The sequence below is a fragment of the Austrofundulus limnaeus genome, unplaced genomic scaffold, assembly GCF_001266775.1.
Source record: "Austrofundulus limnaeus strain Quisiro unplaced genomic scaffold, Austrofundulus_limnaeus-1.0 Scaffold178, whole genome shotgun sequence".
In the NCBI taxonomy this organism is placed as follows: Eukaryota; Metazoa; Chordata; class Actinopteri; order Cyprinodontiformes; family Rivulidae; genus Austrofundulus; species Austrofundulus limnaeus.
The window spans coordinates 836337-849401 of NW_013952580.1; the positions used below are offsets into that span (position 1 = coordinate 836337).

General features: G+C 40.9%; 1 protein-coding gene across 3 annotated transcripts in view; it reads left to right on the forward strand.

Annotated features, from left to right (window-relative positions):
- The window catches only part of prdm16 (PR domain containing 16), a gene marked incomplete in the record, with an annotated part of 20561 nt that overhangs the window by 1060 nt on the left and 6436 nt on the right, over positions 1–13065 (forward strand). Inside the window, 10 exon segments of one of the 3 annotated variants that reach the window (XM_014017891.1) lie at positions 2750–2951; positions 3056–3221; positions 3411–3564; positions 3911–5579; positions 5734–5818; positions 7532–7704; positions 7791–7868; positions 8074–8243; positions 9372–9543; positions 12652–12909. In XM_014017891.1, coding sequence (XP_013873345.1) covers positions 2750–2951; positions 3056–3221; positions 3411–3564; positions 3911–5579; positions 5734–5818; positions 7532–7704; positions 7791–7868; positions 8074–8243; positions 9372–9543; positions 12652–12909 — 3127 coding nt within the window. 3 annotated transcript variants of the gene reach the window in all.

A 13065-nucleotide genomic window follows, 5' to 3' on the forward strand; every position in this document is an offset into this window, starting at 1 on the left:
GGTCTGCAGCACGTTTTAGTAACCGAAGTTCTTGTCACGTGTTCTGGGTAAAAAAGAAAAAAAAAAGAAGTAAAATACTACATCCAAAGACTATTCGTCTTTTAAATTGTTTGCTTGCTTTTTTATTTAATTAAAAAATAAACAAAAGCCTCTCTGCCTTATTTCTAATTAAACTTTATTAAAACTCGTGAGTTTGAGAATTTCTTCTGTCTGCTTTCTTGTCATGATTTGAGTTGTTGTCTTCGATCTCTTTTACCTGCATTGTTTCTGCAAACTGGCACACTTATAGAATTAAGTCCAATTTTTAGACGTCTTCATCAGTTTTTCTCCTGCGTGTAATTCCTCTTGAGTGATTCACTGAACTCACTTCCTTTCAACTGTATCCCCTTCACTGTGTGTCAAACTAAATAATGTCCAATATTTTATCCCAAAATCTATATTGGACAATGGTTCACTGTAGGTCGTTCTTTCAGACTTTACTTGAGCGGAAAAGCAGCCCGTTCTGCATCACTTCTTTAAACATCTTGAACTCGTAGTAGGGAAGTGCTTTTTTTAAATAACACTGTTTTGTTGTCTTTCTGAAACCAAGGATTTGAAAAAAAAATCTACTACCTTTACTGGTCATCGATCATACAAAAGCGGAACATGAGGTTTGTGAAATGTTCTGCAGTTCATCAGTTATCTGTGTCAYGCACAGATTACACAGAAGAAAAAGAGCATAAAGAAGACGCTCTAAACAAGCTGTTATTTTAAAGCAGCTGAATGGCATGTTTTAGAGGTATTTTAAAAGGAGCATGCATAAAAAAATGTGATTTGTTCATGTGTGATTGTGTTGCTGTATGAAATACAATGTGAGCGAGGCAGAGAAAATTCCACCTGCCAAAGTGTTTGAATCAGACCAAACTATTGTGTCTTCGAATGAGAAAAGGATTAAGGCAGACAGGAGAAATTTATTACAGGTGCTTTATTGTTTGAGGATATTTTGTTGTGACCCGGAGAGACTGGAAAAATAGAAGGAGGGCGCAAAGTCCACCAACCAGGATGTTTTGTGTTCTTGTCTCCATTCATTTGTGTGACTGAGACAGAGCTTGGCAGTGCAGCCGTGCTCTCTGCGCCTGGCTTATCGAAGAAGGAATTTGAAGTAGAGGACTTGAGGAGTCCCCTGAGACCTCACCCATGCTCCCAGATTAGCTGCTAAACTGCACATAATTGTGCCTCCCTTCGTCTCCCGGAGAGCTATTAGTCTCCACTTTATAACCTCCTCCCAACCCACCCGACTCGCACAGACCAGACTAACTGAAAAAACACATGTACGCTGATAGGCACAAGYGAGTTCTGTTTGTTTATGTGCATCTTCGCCTAACCACTCTCAGACCTTTATTTTAAATCCTAGACATGCTTCTTCAACGAGTTGGTTAGTTTATGTACATTTCTGATAAAAAAAAAATGTTTTTCCGCTTCATACTTTTAGCTTTTTTCACATCTTTTATTGTTGTATCTATTATGATCAACTCCAAACTAACCATTCTCTAAGATATATACACATCGGTGTCAAAGCAGGCCAGTTAGTTTTGCATTTGAGCTTGGTGTAATGGTCTGTTGACCAGGGGGTCATTTATCCCTCTCCTGAAGGTTAGACACACTGATATTKCAGCTCTAATGTCCTTTTAAAGTTTCCAAGAAGTTCCAGCTGGATAAACAGTCACATGCTGTAGAAAACAGGTGAGCCGTGCACTGTAAGCCATTTTGGATAAACTCATTTAGTGCAGCTTGAATTGATGGATGGGTGTGTGTGGCATGTTGGGGAGGCCTGGGGGTTGGGTTGGGTGGCTGCACGGGTCGGGGCAAAAAGGGTATGACAGGCCGGCTCTGAAACCACCATGGGGCTGGTGCAGCCACAGCCCTGCTTACCTCTCTGTTCCTTGTGGCTCACGTCAGAAAATGTTTTCAGAAACGCAAGCCACACACACACACACACACACACACACACACACACACACACGCATCCTTACATGTGGACAAAAACACTCCGCAGGGCTTTTCCTGATCTGTTGAACTTGGCATCCGACTCAGGAATTTGCTATTGAAAAAGCTGGTCCAACTTTTATGTGTTTGACCTTGCTTGTGAGAAGTATTGTAAAGGTTATCAGCGTGGAAGGGGAAGACCAGCCCCTATTGTTTCCTCTGCATGCCTCTGACTACAGTTCGAAGTGAACACTTGCTTTAACACGTAATTAACTGTGTTAATGAAGCCCACATTTCACTGCTAATTGATTTCCATTTTATGTGGATGTCAATGGCAGGATTGTGATTTTTACCATTAGTAAAACAAACATGTAACTAAACACAAAAACAGAATAGATTTCTTGTTAAGTAATTACAACATTTTGTTAAGATTTATGGAACTACTTTTCTTTACGTCTTTGTGAACATACCTAAGAGTTATTTTTAACAATATTAGGACTGCTTTTTTGTGTACCATTAAAATATTTCTGTCCTAACTATGACAAAATATAATATTTACAAATATATAATTTATTAGCATTGCCAAAGGTCTCCTTTTGTGGTTAAAATGTTGAAGGTCCTGTTGGACCGTAGAAAAACACATTTCTGCTTCAGCTGTTTTTCTTTAAGCTTATCACAATTTTCTTCATTGTCTCRTTGTTCCTTGTACAACATTATACTTTTTAACTGTTTATGTATGATGGTAAACAAATCTACATGTGTATGTGTGTGTTTGTGAATACAGACGAGCAAATGTACCGCTGTGAAGACTGTGATGAGCTGTTCTCCTCAACCCTTGAGCTACGGCGGCATCAGAAGTATTCATGCTCCAGTTCCGGGTCCATCTTTGATGCACTGAGAGATGATTTTAAACAGGAACGTGAGGACAGCGATGAGCCTGTCCACGAGTGCAAAGACTGTGAGAAGATCTTTCCAAATGAGTACAGGTACACAGTTTAACTGTAGTATTCAGAAAAAAAATGCTGTACTTTGCTATTAAATTGTTTATTCATCCAACATTACATGAATTGTTTATCTTGTTTTCATGAAGTTTGGGGCAACACATGATAGTTCATACAGAAGAGAGGGAATACAAGTGTGACCAATGTCCCAAAGCCTTCAACTGGAAGTCCAACCTCATCCGCCACCAGATGTCACATGACAGTGGCAAACGTTTTGAGTGTGAAAACTGTGATAAGGTACAGCAAACCCGGCACGTAAGTTGTGCACAGGACACACAAGCTTTATCTGCTTTGGCTTTAGGTCTAATTTATTATGGTACTGTGCATAGATTTGGTCTTCTGAAAGTACACTGTTTTTTCACTAAATATATTTAACCTTGTTGATAGTGGCATACACTGTATTATCATAACCCATTTTTTTATTTTTTATTTTTTGCATTTTAGGTGTTCACAGACCCCAGCAACCTTCAGCGCCACATCCGCTCCCAGCATGTGGGAGCACGCGCTCACACATGTCCTGAATGTGGCAAGACCTTTGCCACCTCATCAGGTCTCAAGCAGCATAAGCACATCCACAGCAGTGTAAAACCCTTTATCTGTAAGTAAAGGCCAGTTTATTATTACTAGAATTGCAACAGCCAAAGAATTGTAATTGTATTCACCATTAAACTAAAATGGCCGCTTTTCTGTGTTCCAACGTGTTTACATTTTTATATGTATTACTTTTTATAAACATAACTAAGTTTGTTACAGCCATTCTGTTATAAACTGGTAATGCAATGGTTTTAATTGAGCTCTTGTTCTTTAAGGAACAGCACAAATAAACTGTCATAATTAGACAATTRCTGTTTTTCATTTTCCAGGGATTGTATCAATGCTCTGTGTTTTGTTGCTTTTGATTTGGTTTGCAGTGTTAGAGACAGTGTTAAAATGGGTTTAACCAGGCCCTGATGGGCTGTGTCTTTTTGCTCCCCCAGGTGAGGTGTGCCACAAGTCCTACACCCAGTTCTCCAACCTCTGTCGTCACAAACGCATGCATGCTGACTGTCGTACCCAGATCAAATGTAAAGACTGTGGACAGTTGTTCAGCACTACCTCTTCCCTCAACAAGCATCGTCGCTTTTGTGAGGGTAAAAACCATTATGGCTCTCCAGCAGGGATGTTCAAYCCTGGGATTGCTATGAGCTCTAGTCCCATCATGACTAAAGCCAAATCCCATCATCCCCACCTTCCAGGTCTGAACCAGTCTGGTTTAGGCTTTACTGACTACTTTCCTTCAAGACCTCATCCTCATGCTGGCTTGCCCTTCTCCCCAGGACCTCATGGTTTCCCATCTCTCCCACATGGGTTCCCTGGTATCTTTCCTCCATCACTTTATCCACGACCACCTTTATTACCTGCTAGTCCATTATTAAAGAGTCCACTGGGTGGAAGTGGTCAGGAGGTGAAGCTCCCTCGAAGTCCCTTAGATGCCCCTCCACTGTCCCTTGTTAGCTGTACAAATAGCAATGGAGTCAGTTGTTTGAGTCCACAGGAAGACAAGGAAAAGGAGATCAAACTTGATTTRTCTTCTAGCAGAGAAGCAAAGCCTAAGTCTAAGATGGCCGACCTGTCAGATGGTAGTGATCTTGAAGACGTTAATACCACAAGTGGGACAGATTTGGACACTACCACAGGTACTGCTTCAGGTGACGGTTCGGACYTGGAGAGTGAAGGAGAGAGCGAACGTGGTAAAAGAAGGAAGCCATCTGGCATTGTGTCAAGTCAAGAAGCAAACCAGTTAGAAGACACAAACAGTGTGTTATTATCAGCAGTGTCCAGTTCAGGAGCTCTTTCTGTAGATCGTCCATTTCTTGCTTCTGCATCATCGCAGCACTCCTTCTTTCCTCCCCCTGATGAGCAAGCCCTTCCACCCACCACCACACACGCCAATGCAGCCACCACTGATTCCATCAAAGCCATTGCTTCTATTGCTGAAAAATATTTTGGTCCAGGTTTGATTGGACTTCACCCAGAGAAAAAGATGGGCCCACTGCCCTACCATTCTATGTTTCCCTTTCAGTTTTTGCCCAACTTCCACAACTCCCTCTATCCTTTTAGCACGGATCGAAGCGCTCTCAATCCCAGTGTATTCCTAAAGTCTGAACCCAAGTCTCCCCGTGAACAGCTACAGAAGATGGTTTCAAGTTCCCCTGCAGCCCCTGCTCCTTCGGCAGAGTCTCCATTTGATCTCACCACAAAACCCAAAGAGGCCAAGGTAACTCCTCCAACCCCAACAAACCCCTCAATTTCCGGCAGCACTGGGAGCAATAGTGGACCTGTAGCAATATCCAGCAGTGAAGAACAGCCGCTCGACCTCAGCATTGGCAGCAGGAGCCGTGGGGGTCATAATGGTGTGCCAGCTGATCTGCAGAATCGAAARAACCACATTTATGGAACAGGAAAGAGCGTCCCCAATAAGGAAGAAACCTCAGGTGGTTTTCCACACCCCCATTCGCAATTGTTGCACCAATCCTCCATACCCCAGCACCAGCAGCCACAATCACAGCCACACCAGCCACCACTCCTGCACTATGCCAAGCCCTCAGCAATCTTCATGGACCCCATCTACAGGTATTTCAGCCCCAATTAGACCAGGGACATTTTTTTCCACATTACCTACCTACATTCAAACTTTGAAAGTATGGATTAATGTCAATACAGACTTGGGGATTTTTAACAAACTGACCTTGGTACGTAACCCTCTGCTTTGTTGTTGGTCCAGCAGGGTGGAGAAGAGGAAACTATTTGACCCAGTTGGAGCTCTGAAGGAGAAATTCCCCAGGCCCTCACTRTCACTCTTCCATCCACAGGTGAACTTGAACTTTAAAAATTGTACAATTGGAACATAAACTCTAGCAAGTTTACACAAATATGAGGGRAAGTCTCTCAGGTAAAATAAACAGATGATTATTCCTACTTGGTATTGACTATTATCTTCAAATAATGTATTATGTGAAAATCTCAAACTCCTGCCTCCCACGCTAGTGCAACCTGATTTGGTAGGGCGCTCTGCTCCATCAGTCTGCTGAGCTTTTTTTTCTCAAGGGTTCTGTATGATTTCTTCCTTTGTTTACTGAATGGCGCCTGTGTACCTCGTCAGTTCTACCTTCTTTTTCAGGAGACAGAGTCTGTTATCACAGGCCCTTTGATAATCAGTAACATTGTTTGACTGTCCCCAGACCTTTCCCACCTCTGCAAATTTTGATTATAAGCAATGATAGAATTAGCAACAGAGAGAATAATAATCGTTTGAATTGTGAGAGGTTGCCTCTTTTGGCAACATTACCGTTAGTGTGGCATTGTTTTCGGTACTGGGAGCTCACAGGCCAGCTAATAAGTCAACCCCCTCTATTTTCTTTTTTTTTCTGTTGTTGGCTGGCTGGCTAGATAATAGCACCATGTTCATCAAGGACATCCTGTGTTTGTATCCAGAAGAATAGGGGGCTCTTATTGGGGAAACAGTTTAATCTGACCTGGAAATCTGTCTCCTCCATCAACCATGACTTCGCAATACACTTGTCTCTTACATCTACAGACAGATATATTTACACATTAGCACATATTTTTATATAATAAAATGTATACATRTGGATTCTTCTTGATTTAAATTGCAAGTAAATAATAATGTGGTGCATGCCTTTTCTTGGTTGTATTCATTCTCCGCTCATAAATCTATAAGATAATATTGCATTATTTATCACTGCATGGTGACAACTTTGTTCTAAAACAGGCATTTCCTCAAGTCCCATTTAAGGACATCAACGTGTGATTTATTACTTTACTCTAGATCAAATGTTTTCACAGGCTTCCATGTACAAACTTCTCGTATGGGAGTGTCCCAGCTGTGATCCTCCCAGCGTTCCAAATACAATGCCACCTCTAATTCAGTCTCATGACGGAATCAACCCGCTCCCCCTGTGCTCGTTCTCAGACTGCGAATAAACACATTGAGACGGAGTGTCTGTCCCTGTGTCTCTCCCATCCCATATTCACTAAAAAAGGAAGGATGTAAGCTGTTTTTGGCAAATAAACTCCTACATAGCTGGTGGCCTTTGTTCACATGCTTCTAGGGGAACGGAAGCAGCTATCAGTTGGGGGTATCACAAACTATATTGTACTTCTTCAATTGTGGCTTTTGAGTGACTCATTTAGCCAGTTTGCTGCCCTTAAGCTTTGGAAGAAGAAGGTAAAAGTTAGAAAACAAAGTACTTGTTAAAGTTGAGAGAATACAAAGGGGGAGTCCAGGAGGGATGGAACTTGAGTATTTGTGAATGTGATTCAGGTCAAGGAGATGACGGGTGATTAGTAGAAACAACAAACCTAAACTCATAGTGCTTCCTTAAAGCTTCTGCTTCCAGACCTCCTTCTTTAAACATTTTATTTTATTTTGAACTTCTGTTTTATTTTGTTTTTAATAAAAATGTCACATGAGCTAAATAGAGTTTCAAACAGAAGGACCTACGYGCAAAATAACTGAAAGTTTTCTACACTCACCCACTTTATATTTGTTTCATTTTTGTCAGATGTCAGCCATGGAAAATATGACAGAAAAGCTGGAGAGCTTCGGTGCTCTAAAACTGGACGCGCCGCCCAATTCGCTGCAACACTCAACCCATCCACTGTTCAACTTCCGCTCACCACCTCCTTCTCTCTCAGACGCAATCCTTCGAAAAGGCAAGGAACGTTACGCTTGCAGGTTAGTGTCCCACATTTTGCAGTATTTGGTGCACCTTCACAGTGAAGATAAAGCATGATTCATTTAATGTCCACTCTTTCCTTCAGGTACTGTGGGAAAATATTCCCCCGTTCAGCAAACCTCACCAGACATTTGCGAACACACACAGGGGAACAACCCTACAGGTATTATGCAGCATTTTTATCCTAAATCTGTATTTTTATGCTTTTGGTTTTCTCACAAAATTAAGATTATTTTCTTTTCTGTTTTTGCATTGCAAACAATCCCAAACTTACATCGTGCACATATTACAAAACTATCATCCGATTCATCAACCCAGGTGCAAACTCCCACTGCTCTCTTAAACACTGATCTGTTCTGCTTTGGCAGGTGTAAATACTGTGAYCGCTCATTCAGCATCTCATCCAATCTTCAACGTCATGTCCGCAATATCCATAACAAGGAGAAACCCTTCAAGTGTCATCTGTGCAACCGCTGCTTCGGTCAGCAAACCAACCTCGACCGCCATCTCAAAAAGCACGAGCACGAGAACATTCCTGGTCAGTCTGCAACATCTGTGGCTGTGTTCTCCGACAAAACTGAGTTGTTAGCAAACAGGAACTGTTTACGTCATGTTTGGAATGATCAGTGGCTTATGTAAACCATGAGAAAATTTTAAATCATTGCCTAGTTAAACGTTGAAATGTTGGAATGGCCAAAAGTGGGAAAACCACTTTAAAAGAATTCTTTTCTCTCTGCTACTGCACAAAACAGCCTTGTTGTGCCAGACATGGTTGTATGGCACTGATTATGGATGAAATGCAAATGTTTTGAAAGAAATTGTTGCCCGTTTGAGTGTTGACATTCGAGTCATCCACGCAGCATTACTGTGGCATGAATGAGAACTTGCTAAAAGAAAACAATGCTGGTAGTTTTCAAAATGGACTGTTGTGCTCATGAAACAAACAAAAAATAATAATAAAAAAAATAACTTACAAATAAAACTGACCAAAGATTAAATTATCATCAAGATTTATCATAAGAGTAGTCATGATAGGCAGTTCATGCATTTCTTCTGACTGAATAATTAAACGTTTCATGTTTGGGACACTGWTGATCCTTTGTTCAAGTTAAATTTAAACATTCATCAAGTGTTCCTGATYAATCCAAGAAAATATAATGTTCTATTAAAATATYCAGTTAGTGTTTATTCACAGCTCAGTATGACTAATTCTTTATTTTAGGTTTATTTATTTATTTAAAAATTTGCTTCTTCATCACMAAGTCTAAAATTAGCTTTCAAAAATAAAAGCACATGAACAGCTGGTCTCGTTGCATGACCTATGAACTTACATTGCTAAATCAAACCTAGCCTGAAGTTTCTGTTTATTTTTAAMCTCCAGATGAGACTGTAAATTTGCAAAATTTACGAAATTTGAATGACAATCATCAAACAATTTCTATCCCTAAATAAAAAAATCCTCATTAAAATTGTRGTATTCAAAGCAGATGTTGGAAAAACATGCAAAAAATGTGAGTCCGCTGATTATATTAAAGTCTACATATTGAATTTATTAAGGGTTTATGTGTGTCTTCTTTTAATGTTAATTGTCTTTGCYACATTCTTCCATGTTACAAAAATGTAATCTTAAAATGAATTTGTGTTTCTGTATGTTTTTCCCTAACAGTGAGCCAGCAGTCCGGGATGCTTTCCAACTTAGGAACCACCATCTCCTCTCCAAACTCCGAGCCAGACAATCATGCACTTTTAGATGAGAAGGAGGACTCTTACTTCTCCGAAATTCGCAACTTCATTTCCAACAGTGAGATGAACCAGGCCTCCAGCTCCATGGAGAAAAGGTTAGGCAAAATAAATGATAAATAAATAAAATAAAATAAAAACATACTCACGGGGATCACGTTTATGTTATGAGTTTTGCAAAGACATTTGGTGAATGCATTTGACGTGTAAGGCAGACTCTGTGCAGTTTGTGCCAGGCTCCAAGTCTGACCTCAACTTAATTCAATATCTCACATTAATTCAGACTACAGCTGAAAGAGCTGAGCGAACGTCCTTGTAGGAACTTAGCATCTCTTCTTCTTTTTTTTAATCTAAAATTGCAAAAATGACAAAAAAAAAAAACCAACTAAATACACGTAACATTTGGACTCATAGCTCACCAGCCCTTTCTTTTTTTCTTCATGATGCAGCACTTGGTGCACAGTGCTCCCTGGTGGCTTAAATGTGCTTTATCCCTTTTGAGCTCACTTTGTACAAACACTGGGAAAGCCACTGTTATTGAAACTCAAAACAAAATATGTTGCTTGCAAAGATGACAGACTTTCTTTTTTTAAATTTTTGTCAATCTGCATAAACATCATCTACACTTCTTAAAGCCTACTTCCACCCACAAATGCCCTGGGCAAGGTCAAGTCCGTGGATAAAACGCTGAGTTTCCCTGCATTTAAATTTGAAACAACTTTACCGTTAGTGACGTGATTTGTTTTACTGTTAGTGACGTGATTTGTGGTAAGATTTAAACAATAAGAAAATAGAGGGGATAAAGTGTTTTTTTCTCTGACAGTCAGTGGTTTAACCATTTTTTTTCTCGACTAGACGCTCTATCTCTCGTTCTTGCTGTGAATTCCTTTCTGCTAGTCTCACTTTCTGTCTGCCTCTTCCTCCATCCCCCCCACTCCTTCCTCCCTCTTGTCAACACACATTATGGCCAGCAGACCCAGTGGCAATTTAGCCCCTCTGCCATCTGGGATCAATACAGAGTCTCATCTACAACAAGCTTGCCTGACATTTTAATATCTGTAATTCAGACTAAGTGTTATGCTTTCTGTCCTCCTACCAGACAGCCTGCTGTTTATTCTCCCTCTGAGTGACTGAAGTCAAACTCTGAACACAAACACACATTCATGGATGACTATTTGTAATCATTTTTAACCACCTACGCAACCATAGTTTCCCTTCCCTCAAAACTCCATTTTGAGCTTCGCAGCCAGTCAAAACAAAAGTTCCCGAAATCTTTTGTTTTCTCAATAAAACTTTGACGTGGGTCCAGGTAGGAGATGCTGTTGCCGCAGAAGTTCAAACAATAACAAAGTATAGATGTAAAGAGGTATTTCCAGCATTGGGTTATTTAAAGAATAGGAAGTATCTGTCTTCTCAATACCATGATCCTCATGCTGGGACTTCAGTTCTTGGTTTCTAGTCTGGGACTTCATGAGCTCCAATAACTCCAAAAACCCCGAGGGGGGATTCGGTTGAAGCATTTATCTAGGAGATCCACTGATGATTGAGCTCTTCCCCCAATCTGCCCGCTGTACCCATACCCCCAGCCCACTAACACAAACACCCAACTGACGTGTTTAGACTAAATGACAAAACCCAGGGCCCCCCTTGTGTCAGAGCTACGCTTCTTTCCCTGTTCGTAAGCATGGACTTTTCCCCCCGCCAAACCTTTCTGCAATTTGATTATGGTGATATTTAATCTAGATTGAAAGAGAAGAACTTTCCTAACCCCCTACAGCCCCTCTACCCACTCGCACCCACCCACTCTGTGTGACCCAATCCTGTCCCTCTGCACCCCTTCCCAGAGGTAATCCTGTCTGATTTGATAAATGTCCGCAGTGTGGTAAAAAAAAAATGGAAAGGGTAAATTTGCCATCCCAAAGGAAATGATATCATGAGCCATGACATTGTGGTCAGGGGGTGATGGAGGAAGGGGGCTTTGTTGAGGCGCAGGCTGGAAAATGTACAAATGGCAGGTCGTAATGGTGGAGTGCTGATAGCCTGTTTGCAGCCGAGCCGACATCTTCGCTCAGTCGCAGAAGCTACGGTCCACCATTACGGAGTAAGGTGGTACGTGGAGGATCAGGTCTGAGGCAGAACATCTCCTGCTCTGTTTGTGAGGTGCCAGCCAATTAATCACGTGCGGGTTGTTTGAAAAGTGCTTGAAGCCGACTTTCTGCACCCATGTTGTTTCTGTGGACACTGGTGTTGTACTGTGCATGTTGTCATCAGATTATTTGTGTTTCTCTTTCAGGGAGATGAGTCACGTCTTTAGTAAGAATATGAGAACAGCCTCCAGGCTAGACAGAGTRTTCAAGCTATGAGAAAGTGAGGTCAAAATTTGTTTACTGTTAGTAATAATAAAACGTACTCAACACTTCAATCGTGCTGTAAGAAAATTTAGTGTTCGTTAAACTGGAATCGAGACAAAACCACATAAAYGTTGAATAGATTAAAATGTGAAGAGGAAAGGACCATACAACCCAGATCTGGTTTACAAGCGAGCCTTTATTGCTTACGCTGAAGCAACCAGAGCAATGCTGCCTGAAACTGGAAGTTCCGGTCTATAATATACAGGGATCTTCAGTGCCTGGTACCCCCCCTACAGGCCGACACTCTAAACAGCAATTCTTATCTAATGTTTTTATAAATGGTTTATTATGTGTTGTCAAGGTGTTTGGGGCATGTACCTAAAACTAATTTAATCAGGACATTACAATAGTCAAACCATAGATTATAAAAGTCAAGCCTTAAAAAGACTAAGACAAATGGTGTGGTGTTTTAAATCAGTATTTGACTAATAAATTCGTTCAGTGCTAAAGTGGTTTATGAGCTCAGGATAAAGAAACTGTTCAAAAACACACACAAAAAAAAGACTATAAATTGACATGAAACAAAAGTTTAGCACCTTTTGTTTCTCTGCTGAAGTTTGATCATATGACAGACTATTTAGTTCTTTTCCCATGCCCATTCTTTTAGGCTTGGTTCTTTACTCTCGTGTCTATTTACTTCATCAGACAATATTTTTTTAGACACTACCATAACTTCTTTTCCTCTCTACAATAAAGCACTGCTTTACTGTAGCAACCCATACACAGTCTGAAAGCTCTTTTAAGTATATAAATGTCACTCAAAGCTACATATCCTTCCTTCTCTGACCTCTACAGGTCAGACCAGCACGAGGAGGAGCGCCCTCCCAGCCACAGTTTGTCCAACTCCAAGCTAGGGCTCCAGGGACTGGAGGAAGAGGAAGAGGAAGTGGAAGGGGACGATGAGGAGGAGGAAGAAGGCAGCCTGACGGAGAAGTCRCATGATGAGGCGCCAGAGTCCCCTTCTCCGGTAACAACAGGAGTGTATGAGGAGGATGAGGAAGAGGAAGACACTGAGACAGCTCCGTTAGCTATGAGCTATGAACACACTCGCAGGTATGTTCACTGAACAAAAAACTAAAATAAATTAGTTGAGGGGTTTTGGTTACAACAGGGCCCCAGAATTTGGTTAAATGCTCTTCAAATAGCTGAGAAATGCATACTTTTGAGACGATCTTTTACAAAATCTTCAAAGGATGTATACCCCTGGAC